This window comes from Rhinopithecus roxellana, chromosome 1, assembly GCF_007565055.1.
Source record: "Rhinopithecus roxellana isolate Shanxi Qingling chromosome 1, ASM756505v1, whole genome shotgun sequence".
In the NCBI taxonomy this organism is placed as follows: domain Eukaryota; kingdom Metazoa; phylum Chordata; class Mammalia; order Primates; family Cercopithecidae; genus Rhinopithecus; species Rhinopithecus roxellana.
The window spans coordinates 128102728-128128515 of NC_044549.1; the positions used below are offsets into that span (position 1 = coordinate 128102728).

The 25788-nt window shown below is 43.9% G+C and overlaps 1 protein-coding gene across 3 annotated transcripts in view; it reads left to right on the top strand.

Annotated features, from left to right (window-relative positions):
- Window positions 1–25788, top strand: part of TRANK1 (tetratricopeptide repeat and ankyrin repeat containing 1) — a 118630-nt gene that overhangs the window by 37290 nt on the left and 55552 nt on the right. For 2 of the 3 annotated variants that reach the window (XM_030930868.1, XM_030930875.1), the window contains exons 3-8: window positions 4606–4732; window positions 8952–9102; window positions 12460–12578; window positions 15279–15362; window positions 15878–16016; window positions 18287–18418. In XM_030930868.1, the coding sequence (XP_030786728.1) occupies window positions 4606–4732; window positions 8952–9102; window positions 12460–12578; window positions 15279–15362; window positions 15878–16016; window positions 18287–18418 (752 nt within the window). Of the gene's footprint in view, window positions 1–4605; window positions 4733–4973; window positions 5256–8951; window positions 9103–12459; window positions 12579–15278; window positions 15363–15877; window positions 16017–18286; window positions 18419–25788 lie in introns of those variants that run through there. The other variant, XM_030930880.1, reaches the window with a different exon arrangement.

Genomic DNA, 25788 nt, shown 5'->3' on the forward strand with positions numbered 1-25788 from the left:
AGAAACTGAATGGGGATTGTGTAAGAAGGGAAATAGAAAGTGAAACACAGAGGACTGTTGATAAAACTTCCCCTTCTGGCTGGCTAGGTGTCAGATTTAATGGTATGGCTGAAGTCCTCGAACAAACCTCCTCGTTGTCATTCATTTCATCTTCTTTATTATCTACGCCATTTACTCCCTGGCCACAGTGCACACCCCGCTGGGCACTAAGGTCCACTTTCTCTTTCCCTGCCCCTTCAGCTTCTTGTAGACCTGTTCTCCAACATTGTAGTATCACAACATGCTTAAGCATTGCTGAGGAACCTAAAGAGCTCTTTCTGTTTATGTAGGCTGTAGCTGTCAATACAATATGGTAGAACTTAAAACTGATGAAAAAAATACGTATGTATTTAAAAATATCAGCTGGGCGCAGTGGCTCACACCTGTAATCCCAGTACTTTGGGAGGCCGAGGCGGGCAGATCACGAGGTCAGGAGATCCAGACCATCCTGGCTAACAGGGTGAAACCCCGTCTCTATTAAAATACAAAAAATTAACTGGGTGTGGTGGCGGGCGCCTGTAGTCCCATCTGCTCTGGAGGCTGAGGCAGGAGAATGGCGTGAACCTGGGTGGAGGAGCTTGCAGTGAGCCAAGATCCCGCCACTGCACTCCAGCCTGGGTGACAGAGCAAGACTTCATCTCAAAAAAAAAATTAAAAAAAAAAAAAAAAAAAAAAAAAATCAATAAATTTGCCAGGTACAGCGGCTCACACCTGTAATCCCAGCACTTTGGAAGGCCGAGGTGGTCAGATCACCTGACTTCAGGAGTTCAAGAGCAGCCTGGCCAACATGGTGAAACCCCATCTCTACTAAAAATACAAAATTAGCCGGGCGTAGTGGCACATGCCTGTAATCCCAGCTACTCGGGAGGCTGAGGCAGGAGAGTCACTTGATCATGGGAGGCAGATGTTACAGTGAGCCGAGGTGTGCCATTGCATTCCAGCCTCAGTGACAAGAGTGAAACTCTGTCTCAAAAATAATAGTAAAAAAAATCAGTAAATCTATTACATGTTGTATTTTTAAAGTATATTTTCCAAAACAAAAACTTGCACATTTCTGTAAACCTCCTTCTTAATGTCTTGTTTCCGTAAAAGACAGCTGGCTTATTACATCTGTATTCAGTCTGTTGCAATATCACATGTCATATAGCTTATGGAAAACTCCCCATGTGAGTGTGAGGGAATGAGTATGAACAAGGCGCATGGTGTCTTATTTATTGTATTAGTTTGCTGTTGCTGCTATAACAAGTTAACCACCCATTTAGGGCTTAAAGCAATACAGATTTATTCTCTTGCAGTTCTGAAGGTCAGGAGTTCTAAATGAGTCTAATGAGGCTAAAACCAACGTGTTAGCAGGGCTGGTTCTTTGTGGAGGCTCTGAGGGCCTTCCTTGCCTTTCTCAGCTTTGAGTGGCGGTGTGTATTCTTTGGCTTGTGGCCCCTTCCTTTATCTTCAAAGCTTACCATTCCAGTCTCTGCTTCTGTCATCACCTTGCCTTCTCCTCAGCTGTGCTCATGTCTCTCTCTGTCTCTCATTCACAGGGACCCTTGTGATTTTATCGTAATTCAGGACAATCTCTTATTCCTAAAATCCTTAAACTGATCGTATCTGCTCATTGTTTGTTAATTACAGAAGTTTGCTTTTTCCATAAAAAGAACAGTATTTGGGGGCTATTATTCAGCTTACCACGACTCTGTAAGTATTTTCACCTTGTGGATCACCTGCAGTGACCTTAAAAGTCCCCAGAAGTTCCCAGATCATCCTTTTGGAACAGCTGCAGTAGAGCAAGCAGAGGTTGGCATCTGTAGGGTGCACACAACCTAAACTTGTGCTAGGAAATGGCACCAAATTAAATTACTGAAACACGGCTCCACCTCCCACTCCCATCTCCTTGATGTCTACACTCTAGTTGAGCTTGAGTTGAGTGTAATTGGCTTGTGTCTGCAGTTTCTGCAGTTCTGCCTCATCCTGGTACATACCAGAATTGCATCAGAGCTGGGTCTAGAGATCCTCGATCAAGGCAAACATTCAGTTTTCTTAGAAGGAGGTAGTATTGTATAGTGGTTATGGTTGTAGACTGACCCCACACTATGTGTGTTCAAGGCTCAGCTCCACCACTTACTGTGTGACCCCTACTGGGACTTCTGCCTGGACTGTCATATTGCCTTTTATGGGGCCTTTCTGACACTGTTCCCCTTGCCCATCGCCTGCTTCTGGCCTTCCTGCCGCAGCTAGCTAACGCTGAGACTCAGGTGCATGTGATTTACAGCGTACTTGCAGGAGAAAGGGGACTGAGGGAGGCAGGATGGCACAATGGAAGGCTCTAAGCAGGGATGGTGTCTAAACCAAGCAAGATTCACCTGATCCTATGGGAATCTATGGAATTCACCTTCCTATGGGAAGCTCTGGATCATGAATCCTACTGCAGAGCTGGTTCCACTTTGAGGCAAAGAGGTTAACCTTTTGATTCTCGTATCAGTCAGTCACTGGTTTTAGGCTGTCTGGCTCCCGGCAGTCATCCTAGGGAGTGGGGCTATATTAGTCTGCTTGCGCTGCCATAACAAAATAGCACAGACTGAGTGGCTTAAACAACAGAAATTTATTTCTCAAAGTTCTACAGGTTGGGAAGTTCAAGATCAAGCTGCCCCCTGTGAGGGCTGTCTTCCTGGCATGTAGACATTTGCCTTCTCACTGTGTTACATGCAAAGAGGGAGAGAGCAAGCTGTCTAGTGTCTCTTCTTATTCCATCATGAGGACTCCACCCTCAGGACCTCATCTAAACATAATTACCTCCCAACGGCTCCATGTTCAAATATTGTCACATTGAGGGTTAGGGCTTCAACACAGGGATTTTTTTTTTGGCAGTTGGGGGCAGGGGAAGTTCAGTCCATAGTGTGGGTGTAACCTCCTAGGGAGAGGGTAGCTCTCATTAGGCTGAGGATAAATCTCTGGAGAACAGGGTGCTGAGAACTTCTATTTGCAGCCAACAGACACTGCAGCTGGGAATGGCTGCACTGGCCAGAGTGTCTGGGATGGACACCATGGCATCTCTTACACTCGTGGTAACAGCTCCCTTGCTGATCCCTCACTGCCTGACCCACTGCCTCCTGTGTGCTTCTGGGGCCTCATCCCTTCACCTAGAGGGAATGGTGTACCACGAAAGAAGCCAGACACAAAACATTGAGGGTGGGGACAGTAATGGAGATGATTTTTCCTTTGTTTATTAATATTTTTGTGCTTATCTGCATTGTCTACAGTGATTTTTGTATTATTCTACAGCGATTTGTATTACTTTTACAATTAAGTTTTTTTTTTCTTTTTTTGATACGGAGTCTTGCTCTGTTGCCAGGCTGCAGTGCAGTGGTGCAATCTTGGCTCACCGAAACCTCCGCCTCCTGGGTTCAAGCGATTCTCCTGCCTCAGCCTCACAGGTAGCTGGGACTACAGGTGCGCCCCACCATGCCCAGATAATTTTTTGTATTTTGGTAGAGATGGGGTTTCACCATGTTGGCCAGCATGGTCTAAAACTCCTTGCCTTGGCCTCGGCCTCCCAAAGTGCTGGGATTATAGGCATGAGCCACTGTGCCTGGCCTATTTAATATCTTAATTGTGTAATCCCAGCACCTTGGGAAGCTGAGGCAGGCGGATCACAAGGTCAGGAGTTTGAGACCATCCTGGCCAACATGGTGAAACCCCATCTCTACTAGAAATACAAAAATTAGCTGGGTGTGGTGGTGCATGCCTATAGTCCCAGCTACTTGGGAGGCTGAGGCAGCAGAATCGCTTGAACCCAGGAGGCGGAGGTTGCAGTGAGTCAAGATTGCACCACTGCACTCCAGCCTGGGTGACAGAGCGAGACTCTGTCTCAAAGATATTAAATAAAAAAGAAGTCATAAGGCTTGCCTTTTTAATTTGTGTGTCTTATATTCCACTGGTAGCTGGGCTTCTCTTGGCATATTGTGGTTTGCTTTGAATTTTCGTTCTTCTTCTGGCCTGGTTTCAGCATTAACTTGCAGATATGTTACCTGTAGGCCAAGGCCAGAGCCATCCCTGTCCTGCTACGCTTTAAAGGGCCCTCCTTTGGCCACCTTCCAGCTGTGCCCCTCCTCACAGGCAGGAGTCTGTGGGGCCAGGGCCGTACTAACCCAGAGTTCTTGCCTCCCCTTTGGTCTACACTGTGGGTACCAAGACTGTAGAATTCCCTGCCTTATAGGCCCTGCTCCCAGGGCCTACACAGGCCTCTTACCTGCAGCCCATTCTTCTGAGGGCTGGCAATGGAGATGAAATGATTAAGCATGGAGATCAGTGAGAGATGAAATCAACATGTTGAGAACGATTGTCTTTAAAACATGGGAGCAGAATATTTGGGAGTGAGGAAGGACAGATTTATATATTGTAAATGTTCCAGGCTTTTTTGGGGTCTGGGAGACTGATCTGATAAGCATGAATGAGTCATTTCCTACTGAAACCCCCTTCCTGATGGCAGCAGCCAGCATCGAATGGGGGGGACTTCAAGGACTGTTTTCTGTATTTGCAGAACCATGACAGACCACCGGTTTGTTCTTACAGGGTTCCCCCGAGGGACTTGGCTGTGCTGCTGTGCAATAAATCAAATGCATTTTTCAGCCTTGGGAAGTGGAATGAGGCATTTGTTGCTGCCAAGGAATGTCTCCAATGGGATCCAACCTACGTGAAGGTATTGGGTGGGAGGGTGAAGGTGTGGGGAGATGACTTGAGAGTATTGGGGTAGTGGATGAAGGCATGAAAGGATGAGTGAAGGTGTGGTGGGGCAGTGGCACCCGGGGGTGGCAGCTGCCATCCTCTTAGCCTGCCTCTTTCCATTCCTTTTAAAAGTGGAAATGCTAGGAGTGCTTCTAGTTCAAATCTCTTCAGACAGATGCCCATGGGGCATGTGATCATTATCTGGAGAAGAGTAAAAACAGGGATCTCCTAGTGTTGAAATGCACTTTGTAGGAATGCACTTGGCCTCATAGTGGATGGAGCACCATGGAAATCACAGAGGAGCTTGTTTTGTTCTGATGTAGTTACACCCAAACTCATAATCTGTTCACTGTTCACGTTCTTTGCTGTTTGCAAGTTTCATTTGAGCAAAGCTTTACTTCAAATGCAAGCTGGGTGGATGACACAAAACCGATTCTTCAGGAGGCATTTCTTATAGTAGAAACCAGCTCTTTGGAGGGATCTTGGAAATTTGAGAGGTCAGTAAGACCCTTTACGGTTGTTAACAAAGGTCAATAAACATCATTTGATTGTTTTTTCATCAAAAATGCCCTGAGTGCCACTCTTCATGGCACCTTTACTGTTCTTGGTGTGCCTCAAGGCAGACAAAAGGAGCAGAAGACTCATCCTAGCTCTTGAGTAGTTTGCATTCAATCTGGGGAGAAGAAGAGCATTACAATCAGAGTCCTTAAATTCAATAGCCACTCTGGAGCATCTGAAGCAACACACAATGTGTGACTGCTAGAAACAAAATACAATGGGAAGGGAGTGGTGGTTTGACCTATAGAGTACTTTAAGAGAGGGATTTGGATATTTTACATAATAAGTGACACTGACTCTTAAACTTCTTGTTGGAGGATGAATACTTTAGAACAAGCTTGTCCAACCCCTGGCCCAGGACAGCTTTCAATGTGGCCCAACACATATTCATAAACTTTCTTAAAACATTGAGTTTTTTTGCGGTTGTTTTTTTAAAGCTTGTCAGCTTATCGTTAGTGTTAGTGGATCTTATGTGTAACCCAAGACAATTCTCCTTCCAGTATGACCCAGGGAAGCCAAAAGATTGGATACCTCTGCTTTAGAATTTATTGACTAGTTTTGAAAATGGGAGTGCATTCCTGGGAAATTTCTTCCCAAAGGCATTTTAGGATATTCCCAATCCTCTCACTGGGACAGTATTAATATTTGGGTTTTGCCCACATCCTGGAAGTGGAGGCTGTGACTGTGGCCCCAGGGACTTGATGCTGTTACATCAAGGGGCTTCTTCCTTGATTGGCCAAACCTGCAGCAGCCCCTGACAGCACAGCAACCAGGGCCACTTCCCAGCTCTTACCCAGAGCTCCTGGGAGTCTCTCTCCATCCTCTCTCCCCTTCCCCACCGCCATTGTCCTCTATAGGGGAGGCAAAAAATTTTCCCTCTACCTTCTTTTGGTTCTGTGGCTGAGGCCCTGCAAATTAGATTGACGAGAGACAGATTAACAGGAGAAAAGCATACATATTTCATTAGATGTTAACTTTTATGTGTCAAAGGAATCTTTCTAGAAAAGAAGTAAAGCTCCAAAGAATGTGGACAGGCCTGAGATCTTCTTTGATATTTTTTTTTTTTGAGACGGAGTCTCGCTGTGTCCCCCAGGCTGGAGTTCAGTGGCACGATCTGGGCTCACTGCAAGCTCCGCCTCCCGGGTTCCCGCCATTCTTCTGCCTCAGCCTCCCCAGTACCTGGGACTACAGGCGCCCGCCACCGCGCCCAGCTAATTTTTTTTGTATTTTTAGTAGAGACGGGGTTTCACCGTGTTAGCCAGGATGGTCTCAATCTCCTGACCTTGTGATCCGCCCACCTCGGCCTCCCAAAGTGCTGGGATTACAGGCGTGAGCCACAGCACCCGGCCTTCTTTGATATTTTTAATAAAGAATAATAAATTGTGGGGATGTGACAAGACAAAGGAAAAGAGTTTTAGGTCTCTAGGGGCTGCAAACTGTGGGAAGGTGTAGATATGTGGGAAAGTAATGGAAGATAAGGGTTATCTCAGCAAGATTTGTTCAGGCCAGTCTTTGTGCTCAATTTCTCTCTTCTTCATGGCCGTAAAACTTCCCTGGGAGAAGAGATTTATGGCAGTCCTCATTTCTTCAGAGTTTCTGCTTTTTAGTCAGTTAAGTGAAGCTCAGGGGAGGCTTCTTTCTGCATCTGTTGAATCTCAGATACCTTCAGCTCGAAATAATCCTTATGCCAAAGTGGCATATTTTAGGGTGGCATATTCTGATCCCCTTCATCTTCCTCAAAACAAACAAACAAACAAACAAACAACAACAACAACAAAACAAAAAAAATCTTGAATCTGAGGAAGGCAAAGAAATGGGAGATTCTCTACCAGCTTGCCTGGTTAGAAAAAACAAAACACAACTTTTTTTCCCTCCTCTCTTTGTTACTTGAGGTCTTCAGACTTTCAAAATGAAGGTTAAAACAAGTAATTAAATAGTCAGAAATTTGGTGTTATGTGAAATTTTAAAGTACTTCCTTTTTTATGAACCCACTTGGTGGACACCTGTTTTCTTCTTCTTCCTTTTTTTTTTTTTTTTTTTTTTTTGTGACAGGGTCTTGCTTTGTCACCCAGGCTGGAGCCTCACCTCATGGGCTCATGTGATCCTTCTCCCTCAGCCTCTGAAATAGCTGGGACTACAGGCTTGCCCCACCATGTCCAGCTAATTAAAAAAATTTTTTTTTGTAGAGACAGGGTCTCACTATGTTTCCCAGACTGGTCTTGAACTCCTAGGCTCAAGCAATCCTCCTGCCTTGGCCTCCCAAAGTGCTGGAATTACAGGCTTGAATCACTGCACCCGGGCTTCTTTCATCTTAGACAGAAAATTGTTTTGGTAAATCCCTGATGCTGATTCAGGTGATCAATGTGAGGTAGGCAATTGCATTTTATTCTCATTTGAGAGTCATATTATTTGTATATAGGCAAAACTAGACCATTTTCTTCTATTGATCATTGTAATTTTCTTCTTTGTATAGAAAACAAATATTTATTTGGACTCTTGTGAATATCGCTTATAATGTAGAACTCAGAAAATCTCAGTGTTTGTCATTACAATTTGTTTTCTTATGCACCCAGTAGAAATTGTGTTTACTTTGAAAGGGACAGGAAAAACACCTTCGTTTTCATGTCAGTCTCATTCTTTTCCTGAACACCAATCAAAGGACTGTTTTCTTTCTTCTGTTCTGACCCAAGCTGTGACTTGAAGTATAAATAAATACATAAGGCCAGGTGCAGTGGCTCACTTGAACTGCACCCTGGCCTCATAATCCGAGCAGTTTGGGAGGCCAAGGCAGGAAGATTGCTTGAGGCCAGGAGTTCAAGACCAGTTTGGGCAATATAGCAAGACTTTGTCTCTACAAAAAATGGAAAAATTATCTGGGCATGGTGGTGCACACCTGTAGTCCTAGCTACTTGGGAGGCTAGGTTGAGAGGTTAGTTTGAGCCCAGGAGTTAGAGGGTAGCAGTGAGCCAGGAGCATGCCACTACACTCCAGCCTAGGTGATAGAGCAAGATCCTGTCTCAATCAGTCAATCAGTCAATAACAAACCAACCAACCAGAGATGTAACTGGAAGCAGACCTGCTTTCTTCTCTCTGTGTCATATGTTAGATGCTATTTAAGTCATGGATTTGAAAGTGATTCTTTTCTTGGCAGTTAAATGACAGAGCAATGTGGCACAGAATATAATGTGGAAACCCTGTATCCAGTGTTGGTTAGAAATCCCTGTTTACATAGAAGTAAGACAGGATATGAGTCTGTTGCCCAGGCTGGAGTTCAGTAGGGCAACTGTAGCTCACTGCAGCCTCGATCTTCTGGGCTCAAGCAATCCTCTCACCTCCGCTTCCTGAGTAGCTGGGACTACAAGGTACATGCCACTATGCCCAGCTAATTTTTCTTTTCTTTTTAGTAGAGACAAGGTCTCACTATGTTGCCCATGCTGGCCTGCAACTCCTGAGCTCAAGCGATCCTCCTGCCTTGATCTCTCAAAGTGTTAGGATTACAGGCATGAGCCACTGTGCCCAGTCAGATGTGAGACTTTTAGAGTTGGATTTCCCATGTTGCCAATCTTGTTTTTTCTTTCACCAGCAGGTTAAAGGAGATGTGATACATGACAGTTTTGCTTTTTATCATGTTCCAGGGATACTACCGAGCTGGTTATTCCTTGCTGAGGTTACACCAGTCTTATGAAGCCGCTCGCATGTTTTTTGAGGGTCTGCGGCTTGTGCAGAGAAGCCAAGACCAGGCACCGGTTGCTGATTTCCTTGTTGGAGTCTTCACCACTATGAGCAGTAAGTTGGAACTGGGGAAACTTTTTGTAAAGTCCTTGCTATTTTATTCGAATAGCTCCTGGGGACTCAGGCTCATGGGGAGATAATTTCTGAGTGTTTCTTTGTGGCTGATTTATGTAGTTTAATGAAACTAGTTCACACATTAGAAAGCATTTTGGATGCTTCGGTGGCTTCTGCCTTTGTGAAAACAGTGAGGTACTTTTTGCATAAATAACTAAAAGCTTTGGGTGTTTGATTTCTTTTTTTTTGAGACGGAATCTCACTTAGTCGCCAGGCCGGAGTGCAGTGACGCAATCTCGGCTCACTGCAACCTCCGCCTCCCGGGTTCAAGTGATCCTCCTGCCTCAGCCTCCCGAGTGGCTGGGATTACAGGCACACGCCACCACACCCAGCTAATTTTTTGTATTTTTAGTAGAGATGGGGTTTCGCCATATTGGCCAGGATGGCCTTGATATCTTGACCTCGTGATCCGCCCACCTTGGCCTCCCAAAATGCCAGGATTACAGGTGTGAGCCACCCTGCCCGGCTGGTTTCAGACTTCTTAAGTGTTTTGTGTTGCTATTCATAGGGATTTCCGTATTTATACTACTCACCTGATGTGACTTTTGCTGTTTCCTGTGATTTTTCTTTTCCTCTTTTTTTTTTGAGATGGAGTTTCACTCTTGTTGCCCAGGCTGGAGTGCAATGGTGTGATCTGTGCTCACTGCAACCTCTGTTTCCCGGGTTCAAAGGAGTCTCCTGCCTCAGCCTCCTGAGTAGCTGGGATTACAGGTGCCCCCACCCTGCCTGGCTAACTTTTTGTATTTTTAGGAGAGATGGGGCTTCACCATGTTGGCCAGGCTGGTCTTAAACTCCTGACCTCAGGTAATCCACCTGCCTTGGCCTCCCAAAGTGCTGAGATTATAGGCATAAGCCACCGTGCCTGGTCTTTTCTGTGGTTTTTCACATGTATTTTTCCACTCTATTGAGAAAATATTTTTTTGCTATGAAAATAACCTGGAAGGGCCGATGGAGGGTCCTGTGAAAGCTGATAATGGGTGCTCTGTGTCAGGGTTGTGAAGCTCACTGCCTGGCACTGCAGAATCAGCAGAGGACTCATGTGTTCAGCCTAGCAGGGAGGGGAACCTTTTGTGTCACTGCATCAAGCTACTACTTTAATGACCTGGCCTAAGACATAGCTTTGTCAGTGGCCTGGATAAGGCAAAACCAGAAACTGGTAAAGCGCAGCATAATAAACTTCACTCCTTGCCAGTGATGGTGCAGTCTAAAGAACTGCCAATACCTAGGCTGTTGTTTTTAAATATGGTGTTTGATCAAATTTAAGTCGCACTAAGATGTGCTGTTAATTTATGCTGTGCCGGTGAGAGACAACATTGATTGTAAGACATATCCTGATTTCAGAGATGTTAGAATATGAAAAATGGCACATGTTAGAATTTCTGAAAAATGGTCTTTGTCTTTTAAATGTGGGGAAACCACAGCTGACAACTGATAGACTGTTGTCAATCAAAGTGTTCCCATTGCAGTTGTGGGAAAGCAACTTTTGTGGTCTGTGGGTGGATCCCACAGATTTTGACAAGTTTGGTACAGAGAGGGGACCAGAGGAGTAGCAGGCAGTGGGAAGGAGTTAGAGGCAGGTGCAGCCATGTCCCCTAGACACGAAAGTAGAAGGTCTCTTGATAGGTGCTGATGAGTCACAGCTCTTCAGTCAGTCTTTTGTCAACAGTGATCAGGGCTGGTTTCATTTTCTTCCTAACCCGATGACTTGGCCTGCACGTCCCCATTGCCTTCTCTGCATCTTTTTTTTTTTTTTTTTTTGAGATGGAGTCTTGCTCTGTTGCCCAGGCTGGAGTGCAGTGGTGCAATCTAGGCTCACTGCAACCTCGGACTCCCAGGTTCAAGAGATTCTCCTGCTTAAGCCTTCTGAGTAGCTGGGACTGCAGGCACGTGCCACCATGCTCGGCTAATTTTTGTATTTTTAGTAGAGCTGGGGTTTCAGTATGTTGGCCAGGCTGGTCTCGAACTCCTGACCTCAGGGGATCCACCTGCCTCGGCCTCCCAAAGTACTGGGATTACAGGCATGAGGCACTGCGCCCGGTTTCTCTGCATCTTTTTTTAATTTTTTTTGAGATGGAGTTTCGCTCTTTTCCCCCAGGCTGAAGTGCAGTGGCACGATCTCTGCTCACTGTAACCTCCAGCTCGTGGGTTCAAGTGATTCTCCTGCCTCAGTGTCCCTAGTAGCTGGTATTACAGGCTCTGCCACCACGCCCAGCTAATTTTTGTTTTTTTAATAGAGACGGGCTTTCGCCCTGTTGGCCAGGCTGGTCTCAAACTCCTGACCTCAGGTGATCTGCCTGCCTTGGCCTCCCAAAGTGCTGGGATTACAGGTGTGAGCCACCGCACCCGGCCGTCTGCATCTTTTAAATGTCATTATTCTGTCAGAAGCCAGGCCAGAGTTATGAGAATTCCAAACAACTGCTTCTTGATGACTGCCCTGGTGGTTTTCATTCTGCCCCCATACTGAAAGGCGGCAGTTAATAGGACTTCTTAGGACAATGCATCCAATACTTTATTCACCAAAGCACTCCTTTTTGGAAGGTAAAGAAATTGGCATGGCCCAGTTTCTAAATTTTGAAAAATACATTTATGGGAAACTTTGTATCCTTTCATATGTTATACGTTTGTTTTGATATTTACTTATTTTTTGAAATTAATAACCTTGGAAGAGGTGCCAAGTTATTCTGACTCTTGACCTGTCCCCTTGGACATTCTCATCCATGAATTTGAGAAATGTGGTTGGAGGATCACAAGGTGCAATAGGTCAATAGGCCACCAGGTCAGAAGAATGTGTATTGATGACAAGAGTTGGTAGATCTGGGTTCCAGTCTTATTTCTTGTCATGAACTAACTGCATGATATGCTATGAAACCTATCTTCATTTGTCATAGTTTCTAATGTTTTGGGTAACAATAATATTTGTCACATTTTTCTTAAAGGAAATGAGTATTGTAACTTAAGCTTCCATTTCCTCCTCTATAAGTGGAGATAATAGGCACTTCCTTAGTGGTTTGTTTGAGGGATTAAATATAAGCATGTATCACTGGGCTTGGTAACTAGAAAGGCAAAGCGAATGTTAATTATGCTGCCTAACTCTTAGGGGATTGATTTTATGATGAACTGGAAATAATGGCCACTTCAGTAAATCATAAAGGGCTTCATACTACTTTGAAAATGCCTTTCTTTTGGGTATCTTTAATTTACCATTTGTCTATGTGTGAACTTAATTGGAGGACCTTTTCCGAACTGCTGTAGACTTTCCCTACATGAAAATCCCTAAATTCTGAAACTTTCTTTCAGGTGACTCCATTGTTTTGCAAAGTTTCTTGCCTTGCTTTGATCATATTTTCACAACTGGATTCCCAACAGAAGTGTGGCAATCTGTAATAGAAAAGTTGGCAAAGAAGGGGTTATGGCATGTAAGTAAAAGGAGATGGCTCTCTCATGGGGAGCGTACATTCTTGATTAAATGATTTCTTTCCATTGGCATTGAGGGATTGTAATTTATTATTTGTTGATCTTGATGCCAGGATAAATTTTTAACTAGGACATCATTAAAGATGAAAAATCTTTGAGATAGATTAATTAACAGTTTCCATTTATTTTTAAAAATGGGCAAAGCACTTAGACTGTGGTAACCTCACTCCTTACTCTGTGTCTCAACCGTCATTAAAGAAATGTAAAGTACAGGTGCTAATGGTAATGTGGAATGAGAAAAACAAAGCTGTGTGTTCATTTTCACAATCATTTTTTATACTGCATTAGCTAGTGTGTGCCCAGATGACCTATCTGGGCTGCTTACAAGGGTTCCCATGTGGTTTTGAGGGACTGCTAACATTTGGATAGTGGCTAAGTGAGGTTGTAGGACCTGAACCCAGGGCCAGGAATCCATGGAATGGAGGAGTGGGTGGACTCTGGAGGCCTGGGCTTCAGTGCCACACAGATGTGTCCTTGAATCAGAATCCCCCACTTACTATTTTGGGCTAATTACTTACCCTTTGAGTCTTATTTCCTCATTTGTAAGTTGCATTATATAAACCTATTTCTCAGATTTTTGGTGAGAATCAGAAATAATGGACAAGAGCACCTATCAGGTAATGTTTGTTGAAGGCTTACAGTGCCAGGCATTGAGCTGAGGGGTTTTATAATACCTGGCATATTCTAAGTACCCAGTGAATAGTAGTTGTCATTGGGGATAGGCTGTAAGTGCTCATGAGAATGGGCTGGCCAAAGCTAGGAGTTTGGTTAGAACAGGCCTGCTGGGCTTTCTAAAGCTGGGCAGTCCAGAAAAGTCAGCAAAAGCAAGGCCAACCTATTAAGGACTCCTGATCCTAGCAGATTGGATGACTTTAGAGTAGAGAATTCTTAAATTTTGGATAAGGTAATGGATTCTATTGAAAATGTAATGAAATCTATGGGGCTCTCTTGTCATGCACTGATAATTATGTGTATAGTTTCAGGGAGCTCATGGGAAACCTCCTGGAGTCCAGCCATGGGCTCCCTGAAGCTTACCCCTATATTAAAAAATCTTGGGAGGGCAGGCAGCAGGGATGAGGAAGGCAGACTGAACTCTTGGGGAAGCAGTAATCAGAAATCCAGGGTCCAGGTTAAAAGACATTTGAGATATCTTCTCTCTTTGGATAAGGTAGCTGGACTAAGAGATCTATAAGGATCCTTCCAGCTTTATTATTTAAAAAGTTTTGAAGTTCTGTGATTCCAAGTGCTAGGGTAGATCTGTGAGTAGGAGGCCTTAGGCCTCATTAGCAGGAAGATAGTTTAATTTACTGTACTCAGGGAAAGAACCTTGTCCTCTCTTCCCAGTGTGGGGTGGACATGAATAGAGCTCCATGGCCTAGGTAGAGAATGAGAGAATGGGAGACAGGCAACTCCTAATAGATTATTATCCCAGCCAGTCAAGGGAGGGCCCAGGAATCCAGCCCAAGTGGCAGGTCCAACATCCTACCTGCAGTGAGGCTGTGGTAATTCCCAAATACTGCAGACAGAAGCATCTTTTTAAAGGCCAGCAATCTGGACCACTAGAATGCTGAACTTATCACGTGGGGTTGAGTATGGGCATCGAGGCTTGTTTAGGGCAAAAAGTTAAGAATGGGCATCACAGAGGTTGCAGTGAGCTGAGATTGCACCGATGCACTGTAGCCTGGGCAACAAGAGTGAGACTCCATCTTTAAAAAAAATAAATAAATAAATGGGTATCAATCTGAAAGAAACTAGAAGCGAGATGTGGCCATGGGCTCAGTTCCTGTGGTCCTAAGTCCACTGGCAAGAGCCATACATGAGAGAGGTTGGAGCTGAGACTGGGTCCCCAGTCATGGTCATAACAGAGCCGGGAATTCTTAGACCTGTTAGCATACCTGAATGATCTCAGTAGGGGTTTCTCAGGATGTGCTGTGAGACCTATGAAAACTGGCTTAACTTCTCTGGAATTTAGTCTCTTCAGCAACTTTAGACAGGGTCAGTAGTTTAACAACTGGGTCTCTGAAAAGAAAAGGTCCCGATTTGTAGCATTTGCTAATTTTGGTCATGTAAATACTCTCACTATGGCCAATTTCGAGCTACTAATACGACATACAAGACTTGGAGTTAGGAACAGATGTGCATCGTCAGCTCAGTAGCTGATAGGAGCTGGCTCCAGCATACCATTTGACAGGGTCTAATGGGCTTCAAGTATTTGGGGCTTTTAGAATGCTGATGTGCTGAATAATTGATTGGGATAGGGTATTTCTAAAGGATTTGAGTCTTCCACTTGTTAAGCCTTAAGAACTTGGCAGGGAATTATTACTCTTTCTTTTTTTTTTTTAAATCCCACTGCAACTATACTGTGAAATGCTGCATGACATCATCTGCTCCTGTCCTCAGCAGGCTTTGAGGAAGTGTGGAGAGGCCTTAGTCCTCAGCAGGAACAGGAAGTTGGCTAGACAGAGACTCTGATTGTCACAGCAAATAGCTGAAAAACTTGGCAAGCACTTTAAAAAAAGACAAAGCTAGAGAGTGTTTTTTTTTTTTTGCTTGTTTTAAAGCTTAAAATAACTTTTTTGCTTTAATAACCCATGTGGAGAACATTATTATTCCAGCCTTTTCTTCTTGTCTTCTCCCACCAGTCATTTCTACTTCTGTCAGCAAAAAAAGACCGATTACCAAGAAATATTCATGTCCCAGAGTTATCACTGAAAAGTCTCTTTGAGGTAAGGTGATTTTTTGTTTTTTTTGAAACTGAGTCTCACCCTTTCGCCCAGGCTGGAGTGCAGTGGCACGATCTCAGCTCACTGCAACCTCCGCCTTGCGGTTCAAGCAATTCTCCCTGCTTCAGCCTCCCGAGTAGCTGGGATTACAGGCGCCTACCACAATGCCCTGCTAATTTTTGTATTTTTTGGTAGAGATGGAGTTTCACCATGTTGGCCAGGCTGGTCTTGAACTCCCGACCTCAGGTGATCCACCCACCTTGGCCTCCCAAAGTGCTGGGATTACAGGTGTGAGCCACTGCACCTGGCCTTGTAAGGTGATTTCTGGAAACATAACTTCCTTGTGTCTGGTACTTTCTCCTTCAGCTGCCTTACCACAAATTTGTTTTTAATAATAATCCTAGGCTTGGACCACAGCTAATCCAAGTGTTACTGATTCCATACTTTATGGGTAAAGGAGTTTGAAGCTTCATATTGATTAGTGACTTCCATAATTTCTCTTGTGTTTTTTTCCCCAGAAATACGTTTTCATTGGACTTTATGAGAAGATGGAACAAGTGCCCAAGTTAGTCCAGTGGCTCATCTCCATTGGTGCAAGTGTTGAGACTATAGGACCATATCCCCTTCATGCCCTCATGCGACTCTGTATCCAAGCCAGTAAGTCTTCTCGCTGTTTTCCACCCTCCAAGCTGCCCTTCCAGCCGAATTCTGGGACTTTGTTGAGCTCAAGTGAAACTAGAATTAAACCACCTGAATGCAGACCGTTTGAATATTCAAATGATTTAGTTACTCAAAGGAATGAAGCAGCAGGGAAGTCATAACGTTTTTATCTTTCCTGGCACCTAGTAGCTGCAGGAGGTCCAAACGGAAAGGATTCTGTGTTTCTAGACAGATCCTGGCAGGAGGGTGGAGCCCTGGTACCCAAGGAAGGAACTTAGGACGGACAGCTGTTGCTGGGCAACACTCCCAGGAGACCTGCAGAGTTTCCTCCTTCCGGCATAGGCAGCTTTGGTCTTTTTCTCTGGGTTCATCTTCATTCTAGCCCAGAGGGCTGACGGCTGTGTTGTGGGACACATAACACAGTCCCTTGGCTGGGGGGATCCCAAGTGAGACATGAGCTATTGCTGGATACAGTTTGTTTGTGCTTCTTTTAAAAGACTGCTATTTTCGTGAAGTTCTTTTTTAAGCTTTGCCATCTGGTTATAGGATTTAACTTTAAAAATATTTTTATTTTATCATTAACACACACACACACTTTAGATAGAAGTTTGTTTTTCTTTCCAAGCACACGTGGCATCACTGTGGGACATTCACCCCTAGCATTTTAACGCCAGAAGGGGCCAAGAGAACGTGTCCAGTCTACCTCTTGTAGGCTGTATCATCTCCCCAGGAATGGGGGAGCGGGAGGTGGCCATGGGCTTGAGGCCTGGGACCCCTGTCTTTGCTGTAGCCAGATTTGTCCTGCTGTTATTCGTTTCATATAGTGGGGAATTTATAAGATATATATATATATATTTTTGAGACTGAGTCTCAATCTATTGCCCAGGCTGGGGGAGTGCAGTGACGTGATATTGGCTCACTGCACTGCGGCCTTTGCCTCCTGGGTTCAGGTGATTCCTCTGCATCAGCCTCCCAAGTATCTGAGATTACAGGTGCCCGTCACCACGCCTGGATAATTTTTGTATTTTTAGTAGAGACGGGGTTTCACCATGTTGGCCAGGCTGGTCTCAATTTTCTGATCTCAAGTGATCCACCCACCTCAGCCTCCAAAAGTGCTGGGATTACAGGTGTGAGCCTCACCATGCCTGGCCAAGAGATTTTATTCTTACACAGAGATTGGTAGATAAAACATTTAAAAATAAAGCCTGATTCAAAGCTACTTAATCTAATCCTCCCAGTTTCAAGTGAGGAAACTGGGATGCAGAGAAGTGTGGCTCTGGTTATGAATGTCATGGTTCCCCATTGCGTCTCCTTTTAAGTTAGTTCCTGTGATTGTAGGGGGTATCAGTAAGATTGAGGCTTCAAGTTGGTAAGTTTTAATACTTCATTTGTTTCTCAGAGAACTCTGACATGGTAACAAATGGGCGTCCAAAGAGTTGGCAGAGGTTTGTGGCTTTCCTAGATCTCAGGAGCTCCAAGGAAGGAATTGAATATATGTGTCCTAAGGATAGTAATGCAGTAGGGTAATCTCTTCAGAGATACTGGCTTGATTATTAAAGTGGAGGCTGTTGCGCCTCACCCAGATCCTCTTTGCCACCAACCCCCTCACCCCCACCTGCTGTCAATGTTAGCTGCTAACAACTCACAGCTGGCCGCTTGGGCAGAGCATTGCTCTTTGTCAACAGAAACCACTTCCCAGAGAGGTTCTCTCTGGACCTTGCCTCTCTCCCTGAGTGCATTCTGTAGCTCTTGATTGACTGACATGGGGATTCAAAAGGCCAGCCCCAGTGCCTCAAGGTGGGTCTAGGCTGTGGTGCATTCCTGCTGCAGAGCTGCTCATGAGGTCAGGCTGGAGTGACCCTACTAGGATTACTACCTTGCTTAGCTGCTTCCCCTACCTGTCCTGCCTCCCTCTTTCTCATGCCATCTCTAGCTCATTCACATGTGCTCTTTCTTGTGCTATCTCTAGCTCAGTCACATGTGTAAGAATCCCTATCTCAGGCTTCTAGGGAACCTGACCTATGTTGATTCTGGGTCGCTTTCTATAACTCGTCCTCTTACTTGACAAACACCCGTGTCTCCCTACACCTGTTTGTGATGAGTGGAAACGTATGTTGGATTCCTCATTTGGTTACCTTAGTGTGGTCCACGTTGACTTGCTTTGCTGATTTTCTTTCTTTCTTTTTAATCTATTGCTGCTGCACAAATGAACTTTGCTGACTTTCTGTATGTGGAAAACATTAGTAAGTCATTCTAATTCCCTTCAGGGGAAAACCATCTTTTCCGGTGGTTAATGGATCACAAGCCCGAGTGGAAAGGCCGCATTAACCAGAAGGACGGGGATGGCTGCACTGTCCTGCACGTCGTCGCTGCCCACTCCCCAGGATACCTCGTCAAGCGTGAGTAGTGGCACCTCACTACTCACAGTAGTGACTTCAAGTGTCAGAGGGTGCGCTGTGGCTGGCTGGTGTCAGGCTTTGAGGACCCACAACTGCCTTGTTTTACCCATTCTATCCCTAGCTGGTTCAGCGGGCTAAACTTCCCCTTGAACTAAACTTGATTTTGGTCGGTGGGTGGGTAAGCTGTATGCAGAAAGAAAGTGAGGTGAGAGAAGGAAGAATTGCTGGGCTTCAAGTGCTCTTTCACCTTGAAATGGCTTCTGTGGGGTTGAATGGTTTCAAGAAAATGGGCTCCTGGCTGCCTTTGTTCCCTCCTTCATCACATGTTTACTCATTTTATTTTATGCCAAGTCTTTTTTAGCTGCCAGAGAGGAATTATGAACCGAACTGCACATGGTTCTGCCTTCATGGCACTTAGAATCTAACACAGGGATTGCATCTTCCCTTACCTGCTGGGGCCAGACCGGGCACATGAGGGAGTGAAGCTGGCACATGCGAGGAGAAGCTGGTTCTTCTGACACCGGTGCACCATGTTAGCCTGGGAAGCAGGAAGGCTGTGTTCACTCTTACAGAGCTCTCTGATGTCACTCACTTTTCTTGAAACTCTCAGACCCCTCAGTTTTTGCTTTCTGTTTGGGACAGAGAAGAACATACTATTTCCCATAATGATAATGGACTCTCAGCCTCTGTGGAAGGGAGGTGACAGGGAGTGGTGAGGAGCTTGTGCTGCTGCAGCCTGGAGCTGATCATAGGAACCAGGCTGGGCTGTCATCTTCTCATGGCAAGAGATGTTGGACATCTGGATTTTTTTTGAGACGGAGTCTCGCTCTGTCACCCAGGCTGGAACAGTGGCACCATCTTGGCTCACTGCAACCTCCGCCTCCCGGGTTCAGGCAATTCTCCTGCCTCAGCCTCTCCCCAGTAGTTGGGACTACAGGTGCACACCACCATGCCCAGCTAATTTTTGTAACTTTAGTAGTTATGTTGGCCAGGCTGTTCTTGAACTCCTGACCTCAAGTGATCCACCTGTCTTGGCCTCCCAAAGAGCTGGGGTATAGGCATGAGCCACCATGCCCGGCCAGAAATCTGGATTTTTTAAAACTGTGAAATCTTGTGATTTTTCAGCTGTCTGCTCAGATTTAAACATGCCTGTGAACTAGAATCAGCCTGAAGGCCTCCTTTTGGGGACCTCTGGTCTGGTGGTTACTCGTAGGAAACTGTCCTCCCTTTAGCATCTCTCAGGAGGAGCCCAGCGAGGCTTGTTTCTCTAATGTCATTCCCACTGAACTGGGACCTAGGAACCTATATCTAGGGAAACAAAGGAGAAGGGTTCTGTGGATTTGTGAGCTTTATTGAAATGTTATTCATATACTATATAATTTACCTGTTTAAAGTGTACAGTTAAATGCTTTTTGATCTATTCAGAGCTGTGCAAGTATCATTACAGTACATTTTAGAACGTTTTTCATCCTAAAAAGAAACCCTACATCCATTAGCAGTCATTCCATTTCCCTCATCCCCAAGCCCTAAGCAACCATCACTTTTTGTCTCTATGGATTTGCCTATTCTGGATATTTCATGTAAGTGGAATCATAGAATATAAGGCCTTTTGTGACTGGCTTCTTTCACCAGCATATTTTCAAGGTTTATCCGTGTTGTAGAATGAATCAATACTTAATTCCCTTTTCTTGCCAAATAATATTCTATTGTATAAATACACCATGTTTTGTTTATTCGTTCTTCAGTTGACGGGTGTTTGGGTTGTTTCCACTCTGGCTAGTATGAATAATGCTGCTGTAAATATTTGTGTACAGGGCGTTTGTTTTCATTTTTCCCAGCTAGATACCCAGGAGGAGAATTGCTGGATCATATGGTAACACTGTGTTTAACCTTTTGAGGAATTGCCAGACTGTTTCCCAAAGTGGCTGTACTGTTTTACTGTCTCACCGGCAGTGTATGATGATTCCAGCTTCTTCACATCCTAACCCTTGTTATTTATTATCTGTTCTTTGGATGTTCTCTGTGTTTTAGTCCCTTCTTAAAGACAGTGATATTCTGGCAAACAACTAGCTCTTCAAGAGAAAAGCCCTGCATTGTAGCATTTCTTGAGTTCCATGGTATAATCAGGGGTGTCTGATCTTTTGGCTTCCCTGGGCCACATTGGAATAAGAATTGTCTTGGGCCACACATAAAATACAGTAATACTAAAGATGGCTGATGAGTTTAAAAAAAAAAAAAGAAGGTCCGTGCACAAATCCCATAATGTTTTAAGAAAATTTACGAATTTGTGTGGGCCATGGGTTGGACAAACATGGAAATACTCCCATAGTGGCATAATTCATGCTACCAATGTGATGTCATGCAACACAGAGTTGGGAAGAGATGTGTGGTAGGGCGTTATTATATTTTATTTTTATCATACAGATACATATTAAGATAGAAGTAAAGAAACCTCATCATAGATAATAGCAAAATGTAGTAAAAATTATTAGGAAGTGATGGGTTTTGTTTGTCATAGAATTTTTTTAATTATAATTTTTATCAACCAGCTTGCAACATTTCTGGACATTAAACAATTGGCTCTTGTGAACTGATATGAACTGGGTCTTAGCATACCACTATGCTAAACCTAACATTAGCCTAGTAATTTATGGTTAAAGAATGTGCCACAACAATCGTTGTGCTCTCTTTACATATCTCTACCCTGCAAATCTTCAAGAAAAAATACTTCCTGTTTGACTCTTTGATTTGCAAAAAACACATCTCCAGGTCTCCTGACATGCATGTGGCATAATGGCATGCACTTATAGTCCCAGCTACTCGGGAGTCTGAGGTAGAAGAATCGCTTGAACCCAGGAGGTGGAGCTTGCAGTGAGCTGAGATTGTGCCACTGCACTCCAGCCTGGGTGACAGAGGGAGACTCCATCTCAAAAAAAAAAAAAAAAAAAAAAAAACCAAAACAAAATAATAAACATAGACAGAAGGAACAAAAATTTTAAATCAACATTAATCAAAGACCATAGTAGTACCTGTAGCTGTCAACACCTACCTCAGCCTCCCAAGCAGCTGGGAGTACAGGCACGTGCCACTATGTCCGGCTAATTTATTGTATTTTTAGTAGAGATGGGGTTTCAGCATGTTAGCCAGGATGGTCTTGATTTCCCGACTTTGTGGTCTACCTGCCTCAGCCTCCCAAAATGCTGGGATTACAGGTGTGAGCCACCGTGCCCAGCCATTTTTCTCTTTATTTTTTGTTTCGTACTGTCTTTGAAATCTAGCATGTGTTTCACTCCTTTCACCACATCTCATGCATTTCAAATGCTCTACAGCCATATGTGGCTTAGACTCTAACCTGTATGTGGCTTAGAATAACAATTTTATACTAGTTCTAATACAGAAACCCTAACTTTCTGAAAGTTGGGAGGATAAAATGTGAAGTAAACAGAGGGCTGGCTGGGAGTGGTGGCTTACACCTGTAATCCTAGCACTTTGGGAGGCTAAGGTGGGTGGATCACTTGAGCCCAGGAGTTTGAGACCAGCCTGGGCAACATGGCAAAATTAACTGGGAGTGATGGTGGGCACCTGTAGTCCTAGTTACTCGGGAAACTGAGGCAGGAGAATCACTTGAACTTGGGAGGCAGAGGTTGAAGTGAGCTAAGATCGCACCACTGCATTTCAGCCTGGGTGACAGAGCAAGTTCCTGCCTAAAAAAAAAAAAAAAAAAAAAAAAAAAAGAAGACCTTTTCTTCCTTCATATGGATGTCAACATAGGCTTCCACTATGACCTCCAACGAAGGAGGCTTCTCACCTTTCACAGGCCCCTTCTCCTTCTGCTTTCTCCCAAACCCTCTTCATCTTCCTCTTTTTCATCAGGGAAAATCTTGTCTCTGTTTTCTTAAATGTTTTATTTTGAACTAATTTTAGACTTACAGAAAAGTTGCAAAAATAGTTCAGAGATTTTCTGTACTCCCCTCACCCAGCCTCCTCATAAAGTTAGCATGTTATATAATCAAAGTTTAGGCCAGCACAGTGCCTCCTGCCTGTAATCCCAGCACTATGGGAGGCCAAGGTGGGAGGATCACTTGAACCCAGGAGTTTGAGACCAGCCTGGGCAACATAGTGAGATCCTGTCTCTATAAAAATAAACATAAAAAAATTAGCTGGGTGTGGTGGCACAGGCCCGTAGTCCTAGCTACTCAGGAGGCTGAGGCGGGAAGATGGCTTGAGCCCAGGAGTTCGAGGCTGCTGTGAACTACGATCATGCTGCTGCATTCAGCCTGGTCAATTGACTGAGACCCTGTCTCTAAAAAATAAAATAAAAGCAAAGTGTAATTATCAAAATGAAGAAATTAACATTGATATAATACTGTCCACTAATATACAGACCGCATATGAATTTACTAGCTTTTTTTTACTAACGTACCTTTTCTGTTCCAGGATCCCACATTGCATTTAGTTTTTGTCTCCTTAGTGTTCTGTAGTCTGTGACCATTCCTCAGTCTTTCCTTGCCTTTTGTTACCTTGACCCTTTCAGAGAGTAGTAGTCAGTTATTTGGTAGACTATCAATTTTGGTTTGTTTGATATTCTGTTATGACTGGAATAAAGTTACGTGTTTTTGGTAACAATATTACAGAAATGATTTTGTGTCCTCAGTGAATCGTACCAAGGGGTTCATGATGTCAATAATTCTTATCATATTAACCTTGGTTATTGGTCAAGGTGTGATGTGTGGGGCTTCTCCACTCTAAAATTACTATCTTTTCTTTTGTAGTTAATGAGTATCTTGGAGGGGATACTTTGAAACTGTGCACATACCCTGTTTCTCCTCAAACTTCTGCCCACTAATTTTTTTATCCATTGATAGATCTTGACAGCTACAGATATTACTATGGTGTTTGATTAATGTTGATTTGAAGTTTTTCTTCTTTCTGTCTACATTTATTGTTTGAAATATTTTCTTCCCCCGCCCTCCGAGACAGAGTCTCGCTCTGTCTCCAGGCTGGAGTGCAGTGGTGCAATCTGGGCTCGCTGCAACCTCCACCTCCTGGGTTCAAGCGATTCTCCTGCCTCAGCCTCCCGAGTAGCTGGGATTACAGGTGCGTGCCACCACGTCCAGCTAATTTTTGTATTTTTAGTAGAGATGGGGTTTCACCATGTAGGCCAGGATGATCTCGATCTCTTGACCTCAGGCGATTCACCCGCCTGGGCCTCCCAAAGTGCTGGGATCACAGGCGTGAGCTACCACGCCCACCCTATTTCTTGGAATTCTTCTGTAATGAAGAGCTGTTCCTTCTCCCTGTATATTCAATTATTTAATGATTTCAGTATGGACTCGGATATTTATTGTATTCCATGGGATAAAATCCAATGCTATGATTCTTTATTTTGTTGCTAACATTGCTCCAGCTTTAGCCATAAGGCATTCTTCAGACTGGCCCCTGTGTTCCTTCAAAAAGTCCCCATCTTTATTTGAGCACTTCCTTACTTTCAGACACCACAAGGTGTTCCACGTTCATATTGCGTGTTCCCTGTCCCAGCCCTGGAATCATCCACTTCTCTAAGGATCCCTGGTTCCTGTCGGAGAATGTTAGAGGAAACAAGATCTAGTACTAGGTATGCCATTGCTAAGCGGAGTGTCATTGTTTCTAGGACTTCTCGGCAGATAAGAGCTAGGACATACGTGTATGTGCACTAACTGATGAAGTAGTATATAATCAGATGTAGGATCTGTATAATACAGATGTACATCAATAATACAGTTGTATATCTGTATTATTGTATCTCTCTGCGTATGTCTATGTTAAAAACCATGAGTTTATACTGATACCTCTGATTCCAGTCCAAACACCATGATCATTCAGTCTTTTTCATTTGTAACATTGTTCATCTACAATATATTTATACTTACTCAGTCTATGAGTTTCAGACTAGGTAACCCATAATACCTCTGTGAGAAACACATTTACTGACTAGATTTGTATTCATTTTATGTTCATTTATATTCAGCATTTTTTGTCTTTAGCCTTTGAGCATCCGTTTAAGATACTGGTAGTTCTTTTCTTTCCCACCCCCTTTACTATGGTTTTGTTAGTAATTTGTAGAACACTCAGACTCATTTTTTTAGTGATTGTGTTCCATTTTTTGATTCGCCCCACATCCTGATTGATTTTGTTTATAGTTTGGGTATATGAAGGGCCTGTGAAATATTACCATCATTCTAGGAGTCAGAACTTAACAAAAAATTGGCTTAGAGAAATGTCACTTCCTTCTCATCCTTGCTCCCTGGCCATTTCCATTTCCTCCTCCTTGCTGCTCCCTGCCCATCCAGTCTTATAGATTATCAGTTTCTTTAATTTCAGGCCTATTCTTTCTGGATTTCTTTTGCAGCAATGAGCACACACATGCTATTTTCTTATACCTCCTTTTTTTCTTTTTTTTCATGAAGAGTTACGTTGTGTAGTTACTCCTTGTCACTTTACTTTTTCTTTCTTCTTTTTTCTTTTCTCTGTGTGTGTGTGGTTTTTTTTTTTTTTTTTTTTTTTTTTTTTTTTTTTTTTTTTTGAGACAGGGTCTCACTCTATCACCCAGTCTGGAATGCAGAGGTGCAGTCTTGGCTCACTGCAGCCTCACCCACCCAAGCTCAAGCGATCCTCCCACCTCAGCCTCCTGAGTAGCAAAGACTAGATATGTGCTACCATGCCTGGCTATTTTTTTTGTTGTTATTGGTAGAGACAGAGTTTTGCCTTTTTTTCCAGGTTGGTCTCAAACTCCTGGGCTCAAGTGATCTGCCTGCCTTGGTCTCACAACATGCTGAGATTACAGGCATGAGCCATTGCACCTCACCTGATTTTTTTCACTGAGAGTGTGTCCTGGAAATCACTCCATATTAATTCATATGTATAAATGCATATGTAGTTTTGTTAGATAATATCTTTTCATCCAGGAGAGGGTTGTACCAATTTGAGTTACCACCAACAACGTGTGAGGGTGCTTCTCTCACAACAGTCTCACCAGTAGAATTTGTTGTCTTATTTTTAAAAGTTTTCTGATCCCATAGGTGAGAATTGTTTTTTCAGTATAGTTTTAATTTGCATTTCTCTAATTAAGTGTGAGGTTGCACTTTTAAGAATGTGTTTAAGAATCATTTTAGGCCGGGCACGGTGGCTCAAGCCTGTAATCCCAGCACTTCTGGAGGCCGAGATGGGCGGATCACGAGGTCAGGAGATCGAGACCATCCTGGCTAACCTGGTGAAACCCCGTCTCTACTAAAAAATACAAAAAACTGGCCGGGCGCGGTGGCTCAAGCCTGTAATCCCAGCACTTTGGGAGGCCGAGACGGGCGGATCACGAGGTCAGGAGATCGAGACCC